Consider the following 27979-nt stretch of genomic DNA (forward strand, 5'->3'; position numbering starts at 1 on the left):
GGATCTACCCAGGTGCACCACCATTCCAATAAGACACCACACTTAGCTTCTAGTCTCAGAGTTAAGGCCAGGGACACAAATATAACTATATACTTACTTTTACATGACAGGCTGCTTAATATATTTGCTAACAAAATGCTTTAAAATTTGGAATAATGTCGCATGGTCTGGTAGAATACCCAGATGAAATTATTAGTCAAAATATAAGCTTCTTACTGTTCCCTCAATGCCCTAATTTTCTACTCATTTAGTTAGTTTTTGCGCAACCTCTGACTTTCTAACATATGTGTGTGCTAATGATCGCTCAGACCATTTAAAGAAGAAAATAGGACACGGCTGCTCACAGCAAGCAGATGAGGTCCTTTCTGAGCAGCGAGCAAAAATACCACTTCCTCTCAGCACCCAGTGAAACACACAGGAAAGTTCTTGTTACAACACAGCAGGGGGAAATGATCAAAATGGTCTTTTCAACGTGGCTAGACCATATTTTGATGTTTGCATTGGGATCTTTTAATACATTTAAACGTTTTTCCAGCCAGTAATCTGAAGCTCTAAACCAGAAAATTGATAACAAAGAATAGTGATCATATGTGTTCGGAAACGGTGACTATTCCATTAGCCAGCCCTTGGTTAAACCCTGTGAGCCCCTCGAGGGTGTCATCCCGCCTTCTGCTTCCATGGAATCCCTCCTGCCATTGCAGCTAGAATCAGACCAATAAGTACTTAAAGCAAACATTCTGGCGAGATCCATCTGATGCAATGAGAGTGTCAAGCATCAAAACAGCTACGTCGAATTGAAAACACGCACATGTTAGGTTAACATACACACCCAACCCAGCAATGTGGTTGGATGCCTGTTGCACACAGTTCTTAGCTGCACAAAACTGCTGCGTGTTTAATGGCATGTTTCTTAGGCCATGACAAAATGTCCCCGAAGCCCTGAATCAAAACAGCCACATCAAAGTGGCAACATCAAAATGCTAAAACCCGCAAGTATTTATTGAGAGAGTTAAACAAATGCTCCAGGCCGATCGGAGCTCCTAACTTCTGCAAATAGAAATATAATTTTTAAAGTACATCAAGGCTCCAGCTTGCATCTGGGGACACAGGGAGCCCCCTGAGAACTCTCTGGAAAGGTTCGATACCAGTCTACGTGATCACTGCATCCCCAGAGCCCCTGAACTGGGGAAGATGATAGAATATAATGCCACATAACATTATATAACACAATATAGAGATGCATCTAAGCCTTATATATCTTCAGAAGAACAGATATAGTTTTTAAAATGAGATTACACACATACAGAGCTATTTGATTGCTGGTTAGTGAACATGCATAGCAACAATGGCAATAAGGAGGATAACGGTATTTATTGCGTACTCTGCGTCAGACACTCTACTCGGTAATGAGTAAGGGGCAATCTTGCTCTTAAGGAGAGACAGAAAGTGCATTGCACCTTACTGGTCTGCTTCACATATGGGCCCCTTATAGGTCTGCCCAGGATGCTACAGAAAATAGTAAGAACGGTACCTAACCTAGCTGTAGAGAAGAGGAAGAGTGTTCTAGAATGGTCTCCAGGAGCAGCTGATGCTGAGTTGGATCTTAAAGCATGGCTTGGATTTAAATGTCTACATCCTCCACCAAGCTGTGAACTCTGGGAGGACAGGACTGTGATCTTTAACACCTGGTACCAAGTGCTTGATAAATGTTTGCTCAAAGCAAATAAGACCCGGGAAGCAGCTATGAAGGACACCTTGCTCTCCCTGGAGCGAGGCTCTTCTGCGGGAGACTGAGCTACCACCGCAGCGAGCCTCTTACCTTCTTGCCTTTGTTCCACAAATTTCCACTGGGCACATATTACAGGCCCCAAGCTGTTCTAGGAGCCCAGGATATTGCAAATCAACAAAACAGACAAAGCCCTTGCTCTCACGGGGTGTACGCTTTGGAAGAACAAATACATGGATAAATGCATGTCAAGTGGAGACTGCTGGCAGGAGAGGACCTGTGGGGGAAAGGCGGAGGTTCCAGCATCAGGGGCGAAGAAAGGCATCGAGGATAAGGAGGCAACTGAACAGAAACCTGGAGCAAGTGAGGGGTCTCCTAGTTAACTGTGCAATGTGTCCAGAGCTTAGCAAATACATGTGATACACACAGTTTGGAAATCTGTAGTACATTCAAACTAGAGCCCAGAGCTCCCACCAGATGTGACTCCTGGTGTCCATGTGCTGGTTTTGAGCACTGACTCAAATGAGTGACAAATTAGTCATGCTGGGCCCTATTACCACCATGAATATGATGGGCTTTCAACGACTCTCCCAGCTCCCAGAGGAAGAAAACCAGTCCCAGGGAGGGGAGAGCTGGACATATAGGCAGGGGGCTGAGGTCACAGTGGCCTGCAGTTTGCTTCCCTGGTGGTGAGCAGAAAGGGCAGGAGCTGGACGGTGTAAGTCCACTGGGTAAACACAATAATTATTTCAAGTGAGCACACTTACCCCTTATGAATACTCCCTTCCTGTGGCTGTGCAGACAGATCCCAACACTAAGAACCTGGCAAGCCCAGGAGTGGCTTGGTTAGACCAAATCCACCCAGCCTGATGTGTCCCAACACCGTGGAGCACCTCTGTTTCCATTTGAGTGTCCTCTGGATGGAAGATTTTGCAATGCAATTCCTAAGCAGTGGAAGTTTCTGTAACCCGACACTGTCAGATCTCTCTCCATTGCCCGGCAAAGCAAGGCCATGTGATGAGACAGTTGTTTGGATAATTAGAAACTTGAACAATGAGCCTATAATTTCCTTCAGCCATAACTTCTCCATTAAAAGATTTAAATAGCTGTTAATTTTGCAGTGGCTGCTCTGTTGTTCTTTCTTACGCAAATTCACGGGTCCTCCTTCAAGGACAAGCTGGCAGTATTTGTGTGTGTGTGTGACTCAAAAAGGAACATATCATGGGACTAAGCTGGTGCTAAGTTTTAAACTATTCTCAGAACCTGCTTTGTATTAGCATTCGATTTCCAGGCTCTGCCAAGAGCCTCTAATAATAGGCTCATTAGCTATGGTGGCAGACTCAGATCTCCAGCCTGCACACTTCAGCATCCTCTTATCTGGCACCAGATTCTTCTTTCCTCCTTCACGGTTCAGTGTGGTGCTAACAGAACATTTCCCAAGGAGCCTAAAAGCAACTGGTGTGTTTTTGCGTGAAGATGTGAGGTCTGTGACAAGCATCACCCATCGGTCCTCGGCTACCCAAGTCCAAGACAACAGGAGACAATGTCCAGAAATTGCCCTAGTGAGGAATACTAGGTCAGACCCTCGAGAACAAAAATCATGTTCGTTGAAGGGGCTTTCCCCTAAGATATCTGGAGTGTTTGAAAAACAATGCTGGAAATACCAGTGGTGTCAGCTCTGAACACTGGACACCATGAAGGGGTGATTACAGCTGTGACAGATCACATCTGGGATTTTCCCAGCTCCCTAAAGAATGCCAACCTTGCTGCAAAAAAGACTGGATCTCCAAAACAGCTGGGCATTTCCAACAGCCCTCCTGTCCCTCCACCCTTGCTGGGTCCTACAGGACCTGGTTGATGTGAAGGATGTTCACTGCCCAAGAAGTCAGAATCTCTCTCTGACACAACTGTGTCTCATAGACCCTGAGAAGGAAACCTAAAGGTTCAAAACCTTCCAATCGCCTTTAGTTCCTTCTTCTGTTCATTTTTAGCCACTGTGTCCATTTCCTGGTCCCAAGAACATGTTCAGGAAAGGTCCTGCCAGTGAACTCCGGACTTCACAAATGATCCATCTTTCCTATAGCTTCTTCCTGAATGGCGGATGGTCCAGCTAAAGAGCACGGCTCATAGTTGTCCCTAGTCATGATGGGATCGGAACCAGTGGTCAACATGACACTGAAAGTCTGTGTGTGTGTGTGTGTGTGTGTGTGTGTGTGTGTGTGTGGGGGGGGGGGGGGCTCTGTGGCCTCTGAGTCCAGGGCTGCTGCTAACTGGTTGTGTCGGAAATAACATGAGTATAAAATGGATGTAAAATGACTTTGAGCAGAGTCAACAGACAAGAGTAAGGGCTACGAAATGATAAAAACACACTCTTACTGTAAGAATGTACCAATAGGGTTCAGGTATCAATTTTGGTTGATTTTTATTTTTTTAGGTGCCAGGCTTTTAATCTTTAAAAGGAGAGGGTTGGGTTAGAAATTCTCTAATGTTCTCAATTTCTGTGATTCTCTAATTCTCAGGGGGAAGGGGGTGATTAATAGGCTTCAGTTCCAGAGATAAAGCCTCCATTCTATTCTAGTATATCCAGGACTGAATAAGCTTAGAATTTACCATGAGACAAATCATTGCCTCAACCACAAGCTCACGGCCCAGTCACGGCATCAGGAGCCTCCCAGCGAAAGGCAGATGGGGGACTTAGAGACAAGAGACAAAGCAACAATAACAACCATTTCTTTGCCTTCACCTCCCCCTTTCCTATCTCTGCTACAAAAGCATAATTTTCTAGCACTACTGAAGCTGAGTTAGGGGTCAAATTCAGTACACAATTCATACATAGGTATCTTCTTAACGCTCATCCGTGCTTGATCAATTATCAGTCTAGATTTCTAAGATGGGCAGGTCAATACCACGAGAATATAGTTGAACAGGTGAAATAGGATTGGGACCAGCTAAGCCACCACTAAGTCATCAAAAGGCCATCCATCTCGTTCATAGTCAACTCCTTGGAATTGGAGAGGTAGTACTCACAGAAACATCCAAGATAAAAATGTGAGGGAAAGGAATCTTTTCTCCATATCACTTTTCAGGTCAAGGGACCCAAACTAGTGAGATGAATGGCAACTATGGAGCCAGTTGGGTCCTTTGGGTGTCCTCACATAAGGGGAAAGGAGGAAGTAGCAGAAGATAAAATTGTGAAGGGATCAATAACAATAGCATTCATTTTGCCCAGGAACAGAAGTTAAAACACCAGCTCTGATTAGCAGCTTCCAGAAAACAGTTTAGTGGAATACAATTACATAATTACATGGCCATTGGATCCTTGGTTAAAATCTCCGTTCTCCAGCTGTGGCTGGGACAAGGCATTTATTTGCTCTCTTGGACAATAATACCCAACTCACTGGGTCATTATAGAGCTTAAATAAGATAATACTTATGAAAGCAGGGGCAGTATTTAACATAACTGATACTCACTTTTAGTTTCCTTGTCTTAAATGACTAAAATGGTGCAAAACCACCTTTAAGACAGTTTATTTACAGTTGTGTTTTAGTAGATCACTTTGGCAACAAATGATGCTTGTGCTTTTTACAAAAAGAAAGTCCCAGATGGCCCATGTGGATCGGGGCCTGGGAAGTTCCCAATGCTGTAAGCTTCCACACTGTGGAATGACTGGAGAACCTCTCACGGAACATACTAAAGGAGTACAGCCTTAAGTATAACACCTCCGGACTTTTGTGAAATCCTCCCCAGGGTAGAGACCTAAGCTGGCCTTGACCCAACGGGTTTGCCCATTTCCAGAAAGGGAAGGCTCACCACCAAAGCAGAAATAAGACACCAAGGAACAGCAAACCTCTAGGCCTGAGTGAAAGACTGGGGTGGGGCGTTTGATCATCCCAAATTGGGGACCTCTTCTAAAAATAAAGATTACACCATGGCCAAGGCACACACTGGCCAGCCCAGTCCCCGTAGGCATGCCGATTCTGAAGTAATTGCTACCCGCCTCTGGTTCATGGAAGAACATGAAAACACATTTGAAAACTCACGCAGCTCCCACAAACTGGGGGAGATTCATTGGCATGCGCTCTGTGTTTGAGCCACAGAGAACTTGGCCCCAGTTCCAGTGTGCCTTGAAGCAAACGGTCTCCTCCAGCTAAAACGTCCTCCCCACCTCCCCTCCAACCAAGTTCTTAGTCTCACTTCTATTTCTTCTTCGAAACCCAATTCAAGTGCCACTTCCCTTGGGAAGTCTTTGTTGACTCCCGAGTTTGCTTCGTACCCTCCTGCAGGTTCCCTGTGCTTCTTATCTGTTACCTCTCTCAGGGTATTTCTACCCGGGCTGACCTCTTTCAAGGTATTTATCACAATTTACTTGTCTTTTCCCCACTAGAACATAAACTCTTTGAGGGCAAGATATTGATTTATTTGACTCTATCTCCCCCACAGCCGGCATGGTTTCTTGCATATGGTAGGTGCTCAATTATCATATGTTGAATGAGTAAATGAATGACTAGGCAAATCGATTTTAAAATATGTTATAGTTACAGGTGCTAAAACGTCCTCCCCACCTCCCCTCCAACCAAGTTCTTAGTCTCACTTCTATTTCTTCTTCGAAACCCAATTCAAGTGCCACTTCCCTTGGGAAGTCTTTGTTGACTCCCGAGTTTGCTTCGTACCCTCCTGCAGGTTCCCTGTGCTTATCTGTGCTTACCTCTCTCAGGGTATTTCTACCCGGGCTGACCTCTTTCAAGGTATTTATCACAATTTACTTGTCTTTTCCCCACTAGAGCATAAACTCTTTGAGGGCAAGATATTGATTTATTTGACTCTATCTCCCCCATTGCCAGCATGGTTCCTTGCATATGGGAGGTGCTCAATTATTATATGTTGAATGAGTAAATGAATGAGTAGGCAAATCGATTTTAAAATATGTTATAGTTACAGGTTCTGTGTGATACTCCGTTTTAGGGGGTAGTGTTTGGAAAGATTAGGAAATCTGAAAAGAAGCGAGAAATGAGAGCAAAAGCACAAACACCTGCATGAGAAAAACCAGTGGTTGGCAGGAAGGTGCGGGTCAGCACCACACGGGACTGGTCGTTCCCTGCTGGTGGCTTTGATCCAGCTGCCCTACCCAAGGCTTGGTGGCCCCGGCGCTCATGGGAAGATGCAGCCATGAACCAACCTGAGCTCAGCTAATGAGGCCTTCAGGGGAAACTGGTAAGGATACAGGAAAACAACCGTGAAGCTTCCCAAAATGAGCCTTCCCAATCAGTCCCCCAGACAGGGGAGTCGTTAGGATGTGGACCAAGTGGCTTAATTAGCTGCAGTACCTTTAGGCACCAGCAGAAACCCAGGCAAGATGTCCATAGCTGCCTGGCTCCTTTTGAGCTGGCAGTCCCTGTCTCATTTAGTTTCACCGTTGTACAGATGGGGGCTTTCCTTTTCCTAAATAAAATCCCTCCAAAAGAGCAAATATATATTTTTTGCCAGGCTATAAAGTAGGTATAGTATGGTGCAACAGAGTGAAACACGTCGTTAGTAAAGATGCACATAGTTTACAACTTTGAGCAAAGTTTCCCAAGGGACAAGTGTGAAAACATAAAAGCAAGTGACCTGGGATCTCACCTTCCTTGACAGAAGGTAGAGGTGGCGCATGAGGAATAATCAATGACTGGCTAGCGGATGACAGAGGGGGGAGTAGGGTTTTCATTGTCTTCTCAGCACATCTCCTTATTATCAGTAACCTGAGGATTAGAACTCTCCAGAGTAATGACTCAGCATGTGCTAAATGCTGAGAGTGACCTCAGCCTTTTTTTTTTTTTTAAACAAGCCTACAGTGGGGGACTGGCATGCAGATTTAGTAATTTGGACTCCAGCCTGTAGGGTCAGGCTGGACAGCAGTTCCTTCCAGGATCTCTTAAGGAAGATATTTTATACAATGTGAGGAGTGATCATTAGTCATTTTACAGATGAAGAAACAAGATTAAGTCTTTTATCTGTTGTCAAATAGCTAGGAAAAGGCAGAGGTGAGAATCACACCCTGGTCTGCCTCTATCGAAAGTCCAATCCTTTTTCACCATGATATGGCAGCTGCAAGATCCTGGAACTAATCATTGATGTTTCTATCTCTCTCTCCCTCTCCCTTCCTCTCTGAAATCAATAAATATATTTTTTTAAAAAGATGAGAATATATAATCCTTAGAGGAAGATATTTTATACAATGTGAGAAGTGATCATTAGTGATTTTACAGGTGAAGAAACAAGATTAAGTCTTTTATCTGTTGTCAAATAGCTAGGAAAAGGCAGAGGTGAGAATTACACCCTGGTCTGCCTCTATCGAAAGTCCAATCCTTTCTCACCATGATATGGCAGCTGCAAGATCCTGGAACTTATCATTGATGTTTCTATCTCTCTCTCCCTTTCCCTTCCTCTCTGAAATCAATAAATATATTTTTTAAAAAAGATGAGAATATATAATCCTTAGATGTTCCTTTAGTTATGGCATCATAGACCAACCTCAACCTCATAGCTCATAATTCTTCAGAAAAACTTATAAAGCTAAGTTATTAAAAATTATATCCCCCCAGGATGTTGAGCATATAGGTGGCTTTACGCCAAATTCTTTCCAACTTCAGCCATAGCAACAGGAGATGCAAAATCAAGGGCAGCGGGATGAAGTCACCGGGAACTAATTAGCCGAGGTCCCAGAGCTCCTATGGCCTGTAGTCTCTCCTCGCCCCTGGATCTCAGGCCATGTTGATGCTCTTGATCTAGAACATATCATTTAACTTAACTCTATGGTTGAAGAAAATGTTCAGAAAAGGATTTTTCATTTGAGATTTTTCACTGAATGATGTGAGGCCTCATTTTCTGGAGAAAGGAAGATGGTCGGTCACACTTTAGCACTAGGGTCTTAGCAATAATGCAAAGCAAATATGACACAGGCTCAATTTTTCCTCATAGAAGATGATGGTGAAGACGAGTTACTGGTCAAACTATACTACAAAGCTGTAGTGATCAAAACAGTATGGTATTGGCATAAAAACAAATACAAAGATCAATAAAACAGAATAGAGAATGCAGAAATAAATCGATACCTGTATGATCAATTAATCTATACCAAAGGAGGCAAGAATATACAATTGGAAAAGGACAGTCTCTTCAACAAATGGTGTTGGGAAAACTAGACAGCCACATGCAAAAGAATAAAACTGGACCGCTATCTTACACCAAACAAAAAAATTAACTCAAAACGTATTAAAGACTTGAACAGTATTAAAGAACGGATACTTGAAAACTCCTAGGAGAAAATAGGTAGTAAGCTCCTTGACATGTGTTGGTGGTGATTTTTAAAAATCTGACACCAAAAGCAAAAGCAACAAATACAAAAAAAAGTGGTACTAATTCAAACTAAAAAGCTTTTGCACAGCAAAGGAAACCATCAACAAAATGAAAAGGCAACTTACTGAATGGGAGAAAGTTACAAGATGGGTGTTGCTTAACTGTATACTATTGAGTGGTTTCTTTTACCCATTGGACTTGATTATCAATAACAGCACTAGATAAACTACTTCCATTTAGAGAGCATAGTAGCTCTGCAGTAACTTTCTTTGCTTGATCCTCAAAACAAGTCTATAAAGGGGACTATTATTATCCCCATTTTATAGATGAGGAAACCTAAAGAACTAACATACCTAAAAATTACCCAGTAAGCAGCAGAACCACAGAGCTAAGCCTACATCTGTCCAACTCCAAAGCTCAAGTTTTAAGGGCGACATCAAGTAACTGAGCAGCCAATTCAAATACTCCATCTTTGGTCTGCTCTTTCTAACTAACTAGAGCTTAGAACAGGAGTCAGGAAATAAATCATGGCCCAGCAGATGGCCACAAAACCTAATCTCTAACTAACTAGAGCTTAATTAGCATGAGAACAGGAGTCAGCAAATAAATCATGGCCCAGCAGATGGCCACAAAACCTAAAATATTTACTATCTGACCCTATACAAAATAAAGTTTGCTGATTCTTGGCTTAGAGGAATGGTAAACCAAATCCCAAATGTTCCATTCTGTTTATTGAGTTCTTTGTAGTACTTGGGATCTATGACTTGTTTTTGAGTCATTAAAATATTTTGTCATTGTCCCTGAGTAATAAAATAAATTTGGCAGGGGGGGGGTGGATAATAAAAGCTAAAGAGATGTGGTTCTAAATATTTACCTCCTGGATCATTGCAGGGCTACTAATTAACCAAAACCCAGGAGGGTTTTGCCAGTCATGAAGAACTTGGCCAATGGGGTGGACCCACTGCGTGTAGACCAAAGTGCCCACAGGCCTCTCTCTGTCCATGTTGATGGGGGATGTCAGGGGCATCCTTTCACCAGCTGGCAGCCAAACTGAAAACTAGCTGTTTAGAAGGCTGCCAGCATGCTAAGCCAATAGAAACAGTGACGAAGAGGGCAGTAAGTGAGGCAATGAGTAACTATTTATTTTATTCATTGTTTTCAAACACAGAGAGAGGTGTGTGGTAAGCTTCATGTAAAACAGACATCTGAGTCATCCCAGAAGCAGGGCGTTCTCAAGTCATAAAGCACACGGTGGTCCACAGTCAGGTCTTTCCACTGGCTTACGACTGTGCCAAGAATCTTACCAACAGTAAATTGCCACACAACCCTGTTTGGATCCAAAACTAGAAACTAAAAAATCAATGATTCTTTATTGTCTGACTCCATGTATGTGCCGAAGACTGACCTGTAAAATGAGGCATTGGCATTGGATACCTCTGTGGTTCCTTCCAACTCTATGAGTGTGTGGAGTGGAAGCTCCACTAAGAGTGTAGAAATAATCCTGGAATACGTTACTATTCCTCATAATTCATTATAGCTCCTTTACCCAATTAGTGTTCTTATAACGATCATCAATGTTATCGTTGTCATTATCCTAACTTACAGCATACATAACAAATAGCCAGCATTTGTTAAGTGCTCTGAATAGACTAGATGTCATTTGTTGAGGTCACTGGAATATGTGTGAGAACATTCTGTAATGGGGTCAGTAAACTATATCCAGCCCACCGCCTGTTTTTGCAAATAAAGATTTATTAGAACACAACCAGGCCCATCGTTTGTTTACCTATTGTCTATGGTTGCCTTTGCATTACAAGGGAGAGTTGAGTAGTTGCTGACCCCTGCTCCGCACACCTGCTGCTCTTGCTTACCTAATATCAATGTACTACTCTTTTGGTTGTAGCCTCTTGTCTTCTCCCAGAGAACTTCTCCTTCTGACTCTGTGGTTTGGGTGGAGTTGACCCATTGCCTATCTCAGGCCTGGCAAATCAAGATCCTCACTCCCATGGCCACAAATATTCAGGAGTGGGATCGGTCCTAAGAATTTTATGGGAAATAGTGGGAAGGAAAATCTCTTTTTTGCTGAGGTTTCTGAGCTGCTAAGATGCAAGTCGCACAAATATTCAGGAGTGGGATCGGTCCTAAGAATGTTATGGGAAATAGTGGGAAGGAAAATCTCTTTTTTTGCTGAGGTTTCTGAGCTGCTAAGATGCAAGTCCAGAGCTGCCAAAAGCCAGCATGGAAATGACCTGCCTGTAGTTGAAGACAAAGAGAAGTGGAGAAAGAATGAGGTCTGACATAAGATTTTAGCTTCTGGATCCAACTATGCCTGATGCTATCCTAGACTTTTCAGCTAATACGCCAATACCTTCTCTTGTTAGCCCAAGTGAGATTAAGTTAGGTTTCTATCACCTGCAACAGAAACAAAACAATCCTTTGAAATAGACATAGTTACTTTCCAAACTAAGACTTACCTGCCCAAAGTCACATAGCTAGTGAGAGGCAGAGGCTAGGACCCAGTCTACATTGAGCTCTACGAGGTGAAGGAACCAGAAGATCTAGGACCAGGAACAGAACTAACAGTTGGTTTTCCTGTCTTGGAAGAGGGAACCTTCCAAACCACATCACTGTTCTCTAGAAGGTGTTTCTTTGGGGAATCATCCTGTTTTCTACTTGTGACTATCCCACAACAAGGCCCAGTGGAGTATTGGCTTCTCATGTGGCAATTTGGAGGAAGTTATAGAAAAAGTGGTTCCATAGCCACTTTTCAGACCCCCATTCTTGCCATACTCAACTGGGAAAAGAATTTTCTGGGGGAAAAGCTGACTTCCCTCTACCGGAGCATCCAGTCATCCAGCAATCAACATATGTAAACAGGCAGTCTCCATGCAGGGAGCACAATTGTGGGCCAGGCCCCTTCTGTAGAAAGAAATAAATTAGGGTAGCCTTTGCTGAAACACAGATTCCATGAAACCTCACCTAACTGGAACCATCCATCCTACACGGCATCTTCTTACATTCTGCTTTGAAGAGATGGAGAGGCTTCAGGAGAAGGATAGGGCAGGACATGGAAACAGAGCTCTCAGGGAGGGCTCTGGTGGTGTGCCACTCAATGCTACACCATCACCAGCTGGAGGACTTTGAAATCAAGACGAGTCCTCATTTTAAATGAGACAAGATCTTGGGGGACATGCCAGACCCTCTGTGTTCTGGTGCCAACACACCAAACCAAGAGGAAGATATTAATTCAGGAATTTCTAACAGTTTTCAACCACAAGAGTTAAGCATAAGTTCAAAAGAAAGGAAGGATAGATGGATAGATAAGTGGATAGATGGGTGAATGATTAGATAGATAGATAGATAGATAGATAGATAGATAGATAGATAGATAAAAAACTACACACTTACATTTGTATCTACAAAGATTACAGACAGTATTTCTGGAAGGTTCACAGGACACGTTAATAGTGGTGGCCTCTGAGAAGAATGTGCCCATGGGCACCAGGTGAGAGGGAGACTCACAGGTCAGTGCACATTGTTGGCAGAGCTTAAATGTTTTGCCATGTGTTTATTACTATTTCAATGTAAGAACCAAAAATAAGAGGGAATTATCAAAATACCTAATGACAAACCCCTGTTGGCTTCCTCTCCTAATGACCAAACCCCATTTCCTTGTGCTTCCTGGTTAAGATTCCCCTCTGAGAATCTGTTATATAGGCCATTGCAGAATTTACCCTGACGTGAGCTCTACTCACGTGTCATTTCCCTGAGCAGAGAGAAGCAGCTCATGCCAGGTAAATAAGTTTCATGGCACCTGCAATTTGGGGTTGGCCCTAGCTCAAAGGTAAAGGAGAGAGGGTGGCATGAGAGTCCAAAGTTTGGGTCACAAAGCCTCCGGGTCACCTGGGCACAGCCATGTGCAGGACAGAGTTTGGTTCCCTGGCTGGTCTCAGCCTGGTCCCCAAGGCACTCGAAGTCCTCAGGAAGATCTGAGCTCCCAATTGACTTTCGATGGTGGACAAAGTTGGCAACTTCAAGAGAATGGGATACAAAACAGAACTGTCCAGCATGACTCCATGCCCTGTGCCCCAGTCTCTCTCTCTCTCTCTCTCTCTCTCTCTCTCTCTCTCTCTCTCTCTCTCTCTCGCACACACACACACACATACACACATTTCATGGGAAGAACATGGAAGCTCTGGTGTTATAGCCCAGTGCTACCACTTTGCTGTTCCATGATGCCCAGCACCTCACATTCATCCCGAAAGCCTGTTTCCCTTTCCAAAAGGAAAGGGAAAGAGAACTATAGAGAAGACTAGAAGCCCAGTGCACAAAATTCATGCATTGGGGGGGGGTCCCTCAGCCCGGCCTGCACCCTCTCCAATCCTGGACCCCTCGGGGGATGACCGGCAGCTGGACATCCCTCTCACAATCTGGGACCACTGGCTCCTAACCGCTCACCTGCTTGCCTGCCTGATCCCCCTAACTGCTCTCTCCTGCCAGCCTGATCGCCCCTAACTGCCTCTCCCCCGCCCCCACCACTGTGGCTTTGTCCAGAAGGACATCTGGTCTAATTAGCATATTACCCTTTTATTAGTATAGATTATATTGGATGCAATAATTACTGCTAAGGACTGCACCTGCCACATAATAGCTATACTGTCCCTTCTTGTTTCCCCTTCCCCTTTGGCTATTTCAGAAACAAGGGAATGCTTTGTAAAGAATTCAATGACTGAAAGACAACATAAACCTCTGTCCAAATGAACTTTCAGGCTTAGAAAACTCTGCAGACACTCCAGAGCGTCTCTGATCTCTGTACTCTTACGTAACAAGTTACATAAGGGCCATCTTATTCCCCCAACATGCCCTCTCGGATTACAATGTGCAGGCTAAGGTCAAAGGAAATTATGTAAGCATAATCCCAGGAAATCAGCACACAGAGCAGGGACCAGCTCATGAAGCAAAACAGTAGCATGTATGTTAGAGTGAATCGCTCAGAGGCCAGCAACTGCTGCACATCATAAAACATAGGTTGAGTACATTTGGTTGAGAATGGGGAGGAGATCATCAATATATTTTTAAAATGGTCCCGCAGGGTGCCAAACAACCTGAATAGAGGCTGAAACAGCAGTAGACCCCAGTCTGAAGGGCTACATGTTAACCTCTTAAGTGCTGCCTCCCAGGGAGGTGGGGCAAGGGCCAGAGGGGGCGGGGAGGAGGAGAGAGGGAATTGAGACTTGGGGGGCAGGGGCACTTTACCAACAAGTATGAAAATATTTCAGTATTTTAACCACCAATGGCTTATCAGCCCTGGAGGAGAGACAGCTCTGAAATAGTCCTATTAGTGAAAATCTGTGAAACCATGTCAAAAAGCCACCAACATGTGAAGCATCACAAGCAACACAGAAAAAGATTCTCAACCACCTTAGAAATCGAGTTGTTTTCATTTGATTTGCCCCACCCTGTATTTTTGTACATTTTTTTTCTGTTTTCAGATTTTGACTTTTAAAACAATGCTATATTCATATGTCATGCTGTATAATTAAATTTTATTTTGAGGAATGGTGACTCAGCTGTCTAAAGAACAGTATCTGGAAGAGATGCTGGAAGAGAACAGTATCTATCTTTTAATGCAGGAAAATATAAACTTTCCACTAGAAAAAACTAAGAAGCTGTTGTTTATACTAGTAGAGGGTGTTATCAGGGAGGTCCTCTGCTCTGTGCACTGACTTTACTTCTGAGCTCCCCCAACACAGATACTGACAAAAGATAACCTCTGTCTGAAGTGACTCTGAGGTTTCCACTCAGGAAACAAAGCTGATAACCTGCCCAGAAGAGATCAGGGTTTATTTCTCTCCAAGGGAGTGCACCTCCTGGAAGAGTGTGGTACCTTTTATTCTCTCCTTTAAAATTAGATGAAAATGCAGAACCTCTTTTCCTAGTCTCAAATCTACTTCCCCTGGTGCAGACACAGAGGCCCTAGGAATTCATACATCAGAAAACAGTAGCCCATGCTGGTCCCGGACATTGTAATTCAGTCCTGGGACATCTTCCCCAGAACGAATAACTCCAAATGCAAGTGGGACTTCCATCACAGCCCTTCTCTGACACATTGTGAACTTCAAACAAGTCACAAACACCCACACTGTTACCTCTGTAATGTCAGCACACCATCTTCGAATGAGGGCAACCCATTATCTGTGCACCAAAATAATAACAATTAATAATAACATCTGTAACATCTGTGCACCAGGATCTGAGCCCTCCATTCACATACACATACACACACACACACACACCAATCTGGTGTATTCGAAAGACTGATGAACTTGATGATAGGTGCACCAACGTTGTGAAATTCCTAGAAGACTTCTGCCTAAACTTCTACTGCAGTGCGCAGTGATCATTTCATAGCAGATGAAACATCTTTGGGAACCAAAGTACATGCCTGAGAAGTGGCCCTACTGAGAATTCAGACCTTTGTTTTCTGTCATTTAAAAAAAATATATATGTATTTTTACATCTGAGACACAAATATTTTCAGTTATTAATTTGTTCTTTCACACATCCATTCAGTTGACATTTACTGAGTATCTACTCTGGGCTTGGCAGATGTGACAGATACAGCAGTGGACACAATAGAAGCTTAAATACTAAAGGAGGGAGAAAGTAAACAAATAATGTCATATATGAGTAAGTACTGTAAAAAACAATGAAGTGACGTAGTGGTGGGTGGGATAAAGAGCATTATTTTATATGAGGCAGTCCAGAGGGTGGCATTTAATCGGTGACAAAGAAAGTAGGGGTGACCAGAAGGGATCTTGGGGAAAAGTATTCTGAGTGAGAACAGCAGGTGCAAAGGCCCTGGGGCAGAAGCAAGCTGGTGAATTCTAAGAACAGCAAGGAGGATCTCCTCACTACTCTGCCCACAGGCAAAATTCTGGGAGGGCATGTTTAGTGGGATTAAGAGGCTCTCCCTGAAAATGCACTTACAGAAAAGTATAGTTTACAGCTTCAGACCCCTGAAGCCTTTTATCCCATGGGCCCTGGTCAAGAACCTCTATTCTCCTCCCGCCACTGAAGATTGTAGCTTCATGGCAGCTCCAAAAGACTGTGACCTAGTTGCCATCCTCATCGGGTGAGAGAGAAACAAACATGAGACACATCCATTTCTTAGGCCAGCGGTTCTCAACCTGTGGGTCGCGACCCCTTTGGGGGTCGAACGACCCTTTCACAGGGGTCGCCTAAGACCATCGGAAAACACATATATAATTACATATTGTTTTTGTGATTAATCACTATGCTTTAATTATGTTCAATTTGTAACAATGAAAATACATCCTGCATATCAGATATTTACATTACAATTCATAACAGTAGCAAAATTATAGTTATAAAGTAGCAACGAAAATAATTTTATGGTTGGGGGTCACCACAACATGAGGAACTGTATGAAAGGGTCGCGGCATTAGGAAGGTTGAGAACCACTGCCTTAGGCGATGTGCTGGGCTGAATTTCCAAAGGAACAGGAGGCCCCGCCCTCAGTGTGAGGCACTGAGAAATCAACCTGGGGCAGTGACCAGCACAGCCAGGGGCCTGGGCCTGCTCGCGGCCCCCCTCTCTCTACAGAGAAGAGCCTGTCGAGTCCTGAGCACCTGATGGGCCCAGATTCCACTGCTGCCCTGAGTTGGACAGGAGGCGGTCAGAGAATTGAAGTGCTCCATTAGACGAAGCAGACCTGTTTCAGACAGAGAGCAAGTAACTGACAGATACTTTGGGTCAGTCTCTAAGTTAAGCTTTGAACGCCCCAAGAGCACAAAATTAATCACAGGAATTTATGAAGAACAGTAAGTAGGGCGAGGTAAGCAGCGTGCGGAACCCCAGCCACCCACTCCAGGACGCTCAGGGCGCCTATTTCGCATTCCGCCTTCTCTCCGTCCCCACGGGACTCTCCGTGCTAAGGCCATCACGCCCGATAATTCCTGCTAAATACCAGGGTTCCAATTGCAGTTCCACCATAAAACACTTCATAAAACGTGTGGACTTGGCTCCTGCTTTTTGCAAGCACAGCCTGGCCCTCCCTCCTGCCTCCCCTTGGCAGGCACCCCACCTTCCTGCTCAGAGCCCTCTGCGGAGCCCCAGGAAACCCGGCCCTCTGCCTGCTACTGTACTGCCGCTGATGGCATCTGCTGGGCGGAGGAACCGCTGGCTGATTTCACACCCGGATCACAGTGCACGGCTCGCTGGGTGCCAATCATGACACCATCCAGGAAGGCTGGAGCCTCCCAGGGACACTGCTGGGACTGGGAGGGTCCAATGGAGACAGGCAGGGGGAGGGGTGTTGAGGCTTACCCCTCCCCACCCCCACCAAGTGCACCAAGAAATACACACTCCAGGCAAAGGGCAGGGGCTGGCAGGGTCAACTCTGACCCCCTTACCCTCCAGACTCTGTCCTTGTCTAAAATAAAGTGCATGTTATTTATGACTGTGGGTGGACACAATGATTGAGACCCAGCCCCTTTGTGAAAATCACAATAAATGCTATTGCTGGTGAAGTCTAAGTAACAGCCAGTGTTTTAAGTGCTTTGCATTCATTTAACTCATTTTCTCATTGAAACCTCACAACCACCGTATAGGGGTGGCATTATTTTAAGACCCACTTTGCAGATGAGAAAACTGAGGCACAGAGCAATTAAATAACTTGCTCAGGTCTCATCGTTGTTAAGCAGAGGAGCTGAGTTTCATACTCAGACCCGTGTTCTTAATGCATTTTAACTACGACTGCTTTCTGTTTGAGGCTCCCAGCTCCTGCAGCTCTGGGGTCTGGCGAAGAGCACCGATGTCTCCCTCCCTGAGCCTCCACGACTGGTCCGTCTCCTGCCAGCCCTCCAGCCCACCCTGACCTTCCCAGAGGTCTGCATAGTCACCGGTGTCTACAGGAGCCCACTCAGAATGGGCGGAGCGTCTAGTAGATACACAGGACTGTGGGTGGACACAATGATTGAGACCCAGTCCCTGCCACAAGGGGTTTGGTTTATAGCAGAGAAGTGACATGTACACCAGGGCAACTAACCATAGAAATGCGACCAGATTCCAGGCTCCGTGAGAGCAGGCTCGTATGGCATTCACTGTGCAACCATAGAGAGTGCTCGGGCACTGTTTGTTGTCTGACTGAAAGAATAAAAGTCAGGACCTCAACCCATGAGCTTCTCTTCTGGCTTGCTCTCTTCTGAAATAACAAAGTCAGGAATGACTTTCCAGGTGCAGTGACAGTTCAGTTGAGACTCCGAGACTTGATAAGATCTGACAAAGCAGAAAGAAGGAGCAGAGGAATCAGGGCAAGACTCCCCATCCTGGCTCCACACGCCTTGGGCCGAGGCTAGAAGAAGAGCCTGTGTTCATAGCAGAGGTTCTGTAGGCAAGGAGCAGAGAATGCTGGGTAGTTGGAAAGATAGTTTCAGATCACACAGGTGCCCCAAAGCCAAAGGAAGTTAGACTTTGGGAAAAGACACCTCCGAAGATAAAGATTTAAGATTTAACTATTTCAATCAGCTCTTCAATGGAGAGAACAGGCAAGAAAAAAACATAACCTTAAGAAGAATGAGAGTTGAATCTTGCAAAACAGCTCCCTGTGGGGAAAGAGGAGGAAGAAGAATCCTCCAAAACTCAGACAGGAAGGAGCCGTGAGGGGGCAGCAGAAGCATGAAGGTGTCATAAGGAGCAATCCTAGGGGCTTCCCCAACAGCAACTTTGGAACACTCCCACCAAAGGGGTCCCCTAGTCTAGTCTGCACTGGACAGATGTGGCTGCTCTCTACGCTGGCTCTTCTGAGACACCACCCTCTATCTCTGTGGCCTTTGGACCACCTTAAAGACAAGCACAGATTCTGAGCTGATTTTATCCCATGGGCAAAATCCAATCCAGTAACAGATTCTGCCTGGTGCACTGAGTTGAGAAGGATTCTGAAGCTGAATCAAAGTTCTAGGATTGATCAGCAATCTCTGCCATGGACACAAAATTGTGTTGTGGCCACATATGTGCCATCCTGCTTTCAGCAACGTGCATTTACTTTAGTTCTTAGTTCCAGGCTCATTTAGAGCAGAGACTATTGTGTTTAACTTTGTGTCAGCCCCCTGCTGGGTAGACATTGGGGAAACAATGATCACTGTGCTCAGCAAATGTTTGTGAAATGATCACACTGCTTTGTTCCTAAGAAAAATACAGACAGAAGCTGGATGCTGTGAGCTTTAGAAACACAGAAGTGACAGAAGGGCCCTCTCTCTCTGAAGCCGGCTTCCCATTCTGTCCCTGCCTAGAGCCAAACTCCCTGTGACAGGCTTAGGCTCCATCTGGGTGAGGGTGGGTCATTCCTGTTCAGGAAAGCGCCCAGCCCAACAGAAGGGCCCTCTCTCTGAAGCCGGCTTCCCATTCTGTCCCTGCCTGGAGCCAAACTCCCTGTGACAGGCCTAGGCTCCACCTGGGTGGAGGGTGGGTCATTCCTGTTCAGGAAAGCGCCCAGCCCAAGGACAGCACCCAGCCCTTGTCACCGGAGGCGGTGTTGCTAACACAGCGAGTGGATTCTGGAATGGGTGAGTAGAGCCTCTAGGAGCAGCCTGTGAGCCCAGACTAACAGGGAAGCCTTCCTCGGGCATCTGCTTTGACAAAAGAGATACTCAATGCAAAAAGCAGGCACAAGCCCGGCTTGGCTTCCCCTGTGGTTGGTGACAGAACTGTCTTGAACTGGGTTGGACCAGAGAACACTCATTTCTGAGAGCCTCCTCCCAAGCAGTGATTGATGAGCAAACCCAGTATTCCTCTTGGCTGTCCCCCAACCCTCAGCAGGGTGCCTCATAGGTAGCGATTACTCAGTGAACAAGACAGAAATATTGCATTTAAAGAACTCCTCACTAGATGGAGAGGAAGGCGAACAGGTGAGAAGTTATGATCCAAGAGATAAATAACGCTCGAGGAGGAGATAAGAGGAAGATAATGATTAATTGCCCAAGGAACTGATGTAGACTCATGCCAGGGCTGCTGGAGTTACGACGACAGAGATGGATGGAACAGTTGGAAACACAGTCCCGAAGGAGAAGGACACGTGCTGGGCTTGGAGAGTGTGGGTAGACTTCCCACAGGGGGAGGGATGGGGAGAGGAGACATCAGGCAGAGGGAATGGAGAGCGAAAGCTCAGACACAGGATGGGAAAGGCAAGGTTCAGAAACAGGTGCAGCATCATGGGAGGTGAATCTGGGAGCAATATTTGAAGCAGAGACATGAAGCAAGGGACACGGCAGGAACCCAGGCAGTGAAGTAAGAAGCTCCAATTAAAGTGCGGACTATACAGTTGAAAAGAAAGATTAAACACCAAGGCTGAGAGTTGGGAAGAAATCAACGATACAAAGGGAATCAAAGACCTACGGGCCATTGGGAACAAGAAATGAAAGGAAGTGATGGATTAAGGAGCAGTTTTCTCTGAATCCTTTAAAACATGGATTCTTTCTGTGGCCCACAGACCACCACCTCCTCCAGCAAAGGCCCAGGGCTTGGTAATCAACAACTCAGATGGTTTGTTCTGGTAAGACCATGGAGCCGTCTTCCATGTCTCATCGCCTTTTCCTCTACCTTGTCCTCGTCCCTGATTTTCAGGGCCCTTCCCTCCACCCAGGAAAGTCCTGGGAAAGTCTTGGTCTCGCCATATCAAAGACAAGTATCCAATGCACTTACTCCTCAGGGGACATCTGTGTTTTACAGATGCCTGGCCCAGGTGCTTGGATTTCCAGTTGTTCGTCCATGACTTCCTACTTGCTGCATGCCTGGGAGGGAGTGGAGAGGGCAACACGCAGTCCTTGGGCTCAGGGCGCTCACAATGTAGCAGTTGCAAAGGCCATTCTAGTCCATTTTGTACTTATTTTTCCCAGGAGAGGGCAGATGTCCCATATTTGGGATGGTTCTGAAGATGGGCTCTCAAAGCAGAGACCTAGATACAAATCCCAGCTCCACCTCTTACCAGCTGAGAAACTTGGGGTGAATTTCTTACTGTCTCTGCACCTTGGTGTTTTTCCTTTATGAAATGAAAAGCCTGAAGGGGCTCACCCATGCAAAGGGCTCAGCACAGCTCCTGGCACATGGTAGATACTCGGTAGCTTTCTGCCAGGATGTGCCGGGAAATACTGGAACCTCGCTACTGATTTTCAGGAAACGTGGGCTGGCAATCAATGACAAGAGGGCATCTCCCTGGTCCCCAAAGGCTGAGTGAACCGGTTACTCATGAACTCTTCTTGTTCCAGTTCCTTATTACAGATCAAGAAACCAAAAAAACTCTTCCCAACCGTGTTTTATTTTACAGGAGAGAAGATGCTGTCAACATTTACTTTGACATTGCCTTCATCAGCCTGGTGCTGGCCACCTCACAGACCTTCTCTCTCCTGATCCCCACAGAAGCCCGAAAGGTACACATGTTTACCCTGGATTAAGAGAGACGGTAAAGAGACACTGTGTTTGTGAAACTCACCCAAGGTCCTAGAGCTAAGAAGTTGCAGAGCTGGGATTCTACAGAAGCCCAAAAGGTACGTACACATGTTTACCCTGGATTAAGAGAGAAGGTAAAGAGACACTGTGTTTGTGAAACTCACTCAAGGTCCTAGAGCTAAGAAGTTGCAGAGCTGGGATTCAAACCCAGGCCTCGCTGACCACCTCATGCTGCTTTCTGGCTCCTGCCTTGAGCCAGACCTGAAGCCCAGGCGCCAGGGGCTCCTTCCACAAAAGTGCGCTGAGATAAGATTTATCCCAGCTTCTCAATTCCAGACCCTTGGCTGAAGCAACAAACCTTTTGATGGCTCATTCCAAAACCCTTAGCTGCCCTATCAAGCTTGATGGGAAAGATGCCTGACCGAGGTTGGAGCATCTCTCTGGACGTAGACCTTGGGGTGAGAGACCTCCTACCAGGCGTGGGAGGCACCCTCAACTCAGAGCCTAGAAAAGGTCATTGGAAGGGACCTTAAGATCACCTTCTTTGACCTCCTAAACCTTGAACCCACCATCTCTCTGGAAAAACATGCTAAGCCCACCAACATTTTTACTTCCATATAGAGATTGTCGTATAGAGTGAACCCATTTACCCATTATCCTCTTATAATGGATTGAGCTGACCCACCTTTATTTAAGAGATGAACCATAATAGTATACTAATGATCACTGGCATCTATTGAGTACTTAGTCAGCTACCCACCAATAACCTAGTGAAATAGATATTATCATTGGCTCCAATTTATTCTTTAAAATCTTATAAGCTTACCAACCATTGAGAAAAATTTCACACCTAGAAGGGTCCCTAAAAACCCTTGGGTCTGGCCATTTTGCAGATAACGGGCCAAAGACACAGTCAGCTGCCAGATGACAGAGGTGTCCTACTGGGGACACACTGGGACAAGAGACCCCTGGAATAAAAGAAAAAAGCTTGAGCCCGGCTGGTGTAGCTCAGTGATTGAGCATTGGCCCATGAACCAGGAGATCATGGTTTGATTCCTAGTCAGGGCACATGTCCGGATTACGGGCTCGATCCCTAGTGGGGGGTGTGCAGGAGGCAGCCGATCAATGATTCTCTCTCATCATTGATGCTTCTATCCCTCTCTTCCTCTCTGCAATCAATAAAAACATATTTTTTAAAAGAAACGCTTGAAACCAAAGGCCCTGTATTGGCCCACCTCTTCAGGGGTGTCTCTTCTGCCCTAGCATCATGGCTTTCAACCAGGGGCAATTTTGTAACATCTGCAGCTATTTCTGGTTGTCACAGCCAGAGACTATATCAGGATGCTACTCCTAGATAGAGACTGGGTTGCTGTTCAACACCTCACACAACAAGGAATTATCTGGCCCCAAATGCCAACAGTGCCAAGATGGAGAAACCCTGCCCTCATAGAAGTCAGAGAGGGCAGAAAGACCCAGAATGAGCACGAACATTCCTCACACTTCCCACCCCTGACCAGAGCTCACTCCCTCCTTCCCTCAGCCAACGTACTCATCTATAACCCCATGTGTACATGAAATATTCCAGAAGACAGGCCCAGCCCTACCAAAAATATGCCGCATCTCTTATTTAAAATTCACCGAGTTGTCTCAATTCTAAGATATACACTGTCCCCACATTTTTATATTTCTGAAAATGGAATGTGACCTATAATTAGTTTCCCCCAAAAAGGCTGTTATAAAATCAATGGAAATGTTTATGAATAATTACATATCAGATCAGAGAAACATGGTCGTTTAAAACATAATGTTGAGACTGAAATAGACTCCAGTAGATGATAGTGCGTGATGTAAAATTTGCTTGAATTCCAAGAACAAGGCTTCCAAGAATTTCTCCCTGTGCAAGCTCCTGCGGCCAGTGTGAGTTCACATTCCTGCACCTATTGGCAGAAAAGCTTCAAGTACAGACTTTTCTTCAGGATGAAAAAGGATCAGTGGCCAGAGGGTTGGTGGGTGAGAACAACCCTGTGGGCTCACCTTTATAGCTGAGCATCCCGGAGGCCCGCTCTCCATCCTCCTGGCCCTCGATGCCTTCTTCCCGCATCATAACTCTTTTTCTCTCCCATAACCAGCACTATTTCCAGGATTAGCACTTAGGGGTATAATGGGGCTCATGCTGCTGACCATCTTGTGTCACTGCAGGGATGTTGAAAATCAGCAGGGGGTACTCCCCACGCCAGCTTTGGAGTGAGGCCAGTCTTAGACCCAGACTCAACACCCTCGCTGACTGTCTCCCTGGACAAGCTAGGTAGCTCTGCGGGCCTCTTTTTCGCATGTAGAGAGTGGCAGAGGGTGAATAACAGTCCTGCCCACAATAGACTTGTTTTTCTCTTTAGATAGAAATAAAATAATTCTGTGAAACACAGGACACGTGGCCAGCTGCCCACTACAGTTGGGGGGTCTTCTGAGCAGGTTGTAAGACACCCGGTGACTGATTCTGAAGACTCTTCAGCCTTGCTCTGGCCACGCTTTGGGTTTCCCAAGTGGATGGGATGGCACCAAATACACCGGAGTTAGGGGAGCCTAGACTTTTGTTTTTTCTCCCAAATTCATCCTCACAAACCTATAACCAACCCATAGAAATCACAAGTTGATTTTGAACAGAGATGTTACAGGCAAGTGCTATAAAATTTACAAGGATAAGACCGTTGACATTCCTCTGGTGTCCCTGGATCACAGAAAGGCTCCGTTGGAAAGAATTCACTCATGTTCATGTGCTTCTCTGGCCAAGTGTTGTGGTCGTGCATGTGCTAAGGTTGCTAAGGCCCCCGGCAACCCTAGGGCTCACCTGGAGCTCTGGGCAGAATGCCCGTGGTTGGGACACGGGCAGAAAGAGAGATACTTTTTAGTCAAGAACATATTGCAACTTTTCTCTCTGGGGCAATGAAGTTCAAGGACCCTTCTCCATCACTTGAAAGGAAATTGGTTCCAAAGGTCTACAATATGACTTTGCTCTTATCTAGATTTTTCTGGAAACATGTAGGGCAAGTAGGTGAGTGGCACTGAGAGATGTAAACTTCCTGACAATTTGGGGAGAAAATAAAAAAAGGGGGAGAAATGAAAATAGAAGCAATCCTTGTTCTTTTAGAACTTTTCCTAAACATGAAGTCACTATGGTAGTTTTAATTTTCCAATAACACATTATATATAAAATATTGTCTTTGTAGGTAATAATGAACTTGTTACTCATTTAACCTGCATATTTTTCTTGTAAGCATTTTGTGTAACTCTTGCTATAAAAAGGTAAGAGTTTAAAAAGTAAATTCAAACTAGTTAACTTAGTTTTAGATCCCTCTGAAAGCAGCAAATATGAATAACATGACTTTCATCAGACAGGATTTGGCTTTGCGCAAATAAGTTCATTTGGAAATCATGGGTGACAATATCAACTAGATTTAGTTTTTCTGGAAATAGGTAAAAGTATTATAAATCTGTTTATGTTCATGGACCTGGTAATCTCAATTTGGAAAAATGTGCATAAAACAATCTCCAAAAAGAAATAAATTCAATTCAAACAAAGATGATCATTTAGGGATCTAAAACTAAGTTAAATAGGTTTTAATTTACTTTTTAAGCTCTTAACTTTTATAATAAGAGTTACATATAATGCTTACAATAAAACTTTATAAAATTTAAAAATCCAACTTTTCCACACTGCATGCTTTCTGATTACTTAAATCATTGCTATCAGCAGTTTCTTCTTCATTTGACTTATTTTTTTTCCTACCATCTTTTTCAGCTTTTGAAAACAGAAATTAACATGTAAAAGGATGAAGAATTTGAATATTGTCCCAATTCTGATAAGCCCAAAAACTATGCCCAAAACATAGCGATCACACAAAAGAAATGTACTGAAGGACTAAATGAACATCAACCATTTTCTTGCCAATTCTGAAGGAAAAAAAGAAGCAAATTGAAGGGAATAAATAGCATGAGGAGCTGAGGATCATTGTAACACCCACACTCTGTGATATAAGAGGAAAGAGAAATGCTTAACAGGGTCCCAGAGTAGAACATTGGAGCAAAGACCTTATATATTTAGCAATGTCACAAAATACCCATAAACCCACCACACCAAGCACAGGTAGCGGTGAATGTCACTTACACTTTGCCTCTGAATCTATGCCCATGAGCTTCTACAGTGGGGTTAACTGGCTGACAGCACAATCTTTTTTTTTTTCCTTTTCATTTTAAAATATATTTTTATTGTTGATAGTATTACAGATATCTCCAGTTTTCCTCTGCTTTCCCCCTTCCCAACCCCTACCCCCCGCCCAAGGAAGTCTTCACCACCCTATTGCCCATGTCCATGGGCTACACATATAAGCATATAAGTTCTTTAGTTTATCTCTTCTTGTCCCCTAACCCCACACCAAGGTATGTCAGTTGGTTCCATGCCTCCCTGCCTTGGGTCTCATTTTTGTTGGCCAATTCATTTTGTTCATTAGATTCCACCAATAGGTGAGATCACGTGAATCCATCCACATCGCCCTGCACACACAACTGGAAATACAGTTACCACACAGCAGGTAAATGGCAGAGCTGGGATTCGTGGGCTTTTATCTGGATCAATTTCTTCAACAGGGGTCGCCAAAGACACTAACATTAGAACCTCTAGAACAGTGGTTCTCAACTTGTGTGTCGTGACCCCTTTGGCGGTCGAACAACCCTTTCACAGGGGTCACCTAAGACCATCCTGCTTATCAGATATTTACATTACAATTCATAACAGTAGCAACATTACAGTTATGAAGTAACAACGAAAATAATTTTATGGTTGGGTCACAACATGAGGAACTGTATTTAAAGGGCCAGAAGGTTGAGAACCACTGCTCTAGAAAGAGACTGGGGTTGAATGCAGAAGATGGATCATTAAGGACAACGTTTCATACTTTCTGGGTGCTTAAGTTTTTCAAGATGCAATCCCAGAGGATGACTTTGGTAGAAGGTACAACTTTTCTAACTTGTCTCTAAACATCTTGTTCATGTGTTTTGTAAGCAATCATTGAGGGCGGGGGGTGGGGATTCTATATGGAATTTTCTATAAATTCTATTTATCTATTCATTGATTCATCCAATACATGTTCATTAAGGAGCATGCCATGTGCCTGGTATATTGTCAGGCACTGGGCTGTGGAAGTCTACGCATTTTCTCCACCATCCTGAGACATTTCCGAACCAACTGTATTTCTGATAAACCTGCCATGCTTCCTCGTTTTTACTCTTCTTTCCCTGAATATTTACATTTTTAGGGAAGACCTGGTTCACAGAGGAAGCTCACATTATTTCAACCCCTAGGAAAAGCGAGTGTTCCTCCCGAATACCAAGATAGGCTCCAATGAGTGTTTTATAGTAACCTCCTGTTCCACCTTGCATGTCTCCTCTTTCTCCAGGAGCAGAAGCCATTCCGTCCTCCTCACTGACCCTCGCAGCCCACCGCACCGCACCGCACCCTAGGCTCCTGACCTGACCATCCTCTCGCCTCCGGGAACGCACGGGCCACCACGTAGCGCTGGAATGAGCTCTGTCTTCCATCAGGTCCCGTTGCACCTGGGAGGACCATCTGTCGGGTGCTTTAAAGTGGATCCAGCCAGTGTTTGGAGGCCAAAGAGGTAACAAACTGTTTATTGACTATTATCATTGGACTGCAGAGCTCAAGGCCAGCAAAGTGTTTGTTTGAACGTTGGGAAACTATGGGAGTGAAAGACCTCATTGGGATCATCTCGGGCCTTTGATGTCCCTTTCCTCTCCTTAAGCAAGAGCTGTGGCTGTGTACTTTCTACGTTTTGTGAATTTCCACTGGGCTATCCCAGCAGCTTGCTGGAGTCCCTCCCAACCAGTCACTCTGTCACCAGACGATCCTCCCTTGTCACTTACCCCTCTATTGCCATCCTTCCAGCCACCTGTGATCATTAATTAACCATTTTAACCCTGGCAGCCTGGCTCCCTGACATTTAAGCTGGACTCATCAAGGTGCTTTGTCTAATTTCCAATGCAAATGAGAGGAGCCCTTTGATTTTAAGGTCCAGAGGTGACCCAGCCTTCCAATCAGTTCTCTATGCTTCGATTCTAAATATTCTGTAGCTTAATTTATTCATGGATCCTGTTGAGGGTCCTCTGTTTTGCTTTCTAATTAAATGTAAAATGAAAGATCAACGTATTGTCCTGAAGTAGATTTGAACACCAGCCCCCACGTCACCGTCAACAGCTTCCATGGATAACAGCACCGTTTCTCAGAGTGTGTCCCTTGGAACACTAATCCCTAAAGGGTTCCCGATACAAAGGTTAAGGGGCCAACTAAGATTGGAAAGAGCCGCTCACCCTTGAAGGCTCACAATGTGTGTTAGTGCAGCAAAGGCTTTGAGTTCAGAGGAAGGAAGCGTGCTTAACCAGGC

The 27979-nt window shown here is 44.8% G+C and overlaps 1 protein-coding gene across 4 annotated transcripts in view; it reads right to left on the reverse strand.

Annotated features, from left to right (window-relative positions):
* Positions 1-27979, reverse strand: part of SLC1A2 (solute carrier family 1 (glial high affinity glutamate transporter), member 2) — a 125103-nt gene that overhangs the window by 57368 nt on the left and 39756 nt on the right. The window contains exon 1 of one of the 4 annotated variants that reach the window (XM_005864424.2): positions 27051-27134. The exons of 2 other annotated variants lie outside the window; for them this stretch is intronic. In XM_005864424.2, the coding sequence (XP_005864486.1) occupies positions 27051-27058 (8 nt within the window). In that variant the 5' untranslated portion in view covers positions 27059-27134. Of the gene's footprint in view, positions 1-26941; positions 26964-27050; positions 27135-27979 lie in introns of those variants that run through there. One more of the 4 variants, XM_014538190.1, reaches the window with a different exon arrangement.

This window comes from Myotis brandtii, unplaced genomic scaffold (assembly GCF_000412655.1).
Source record: "Myotis brandtii unplaced genomic scaffold, ASM41265v1 scaffold187, whole genome shotgun sequence".
NCBI lineage: Eukaryota > Metazoa > Chordata > Mammalia > Chiroptera > Vespertilionidae > Myotis > Myotis brandtii.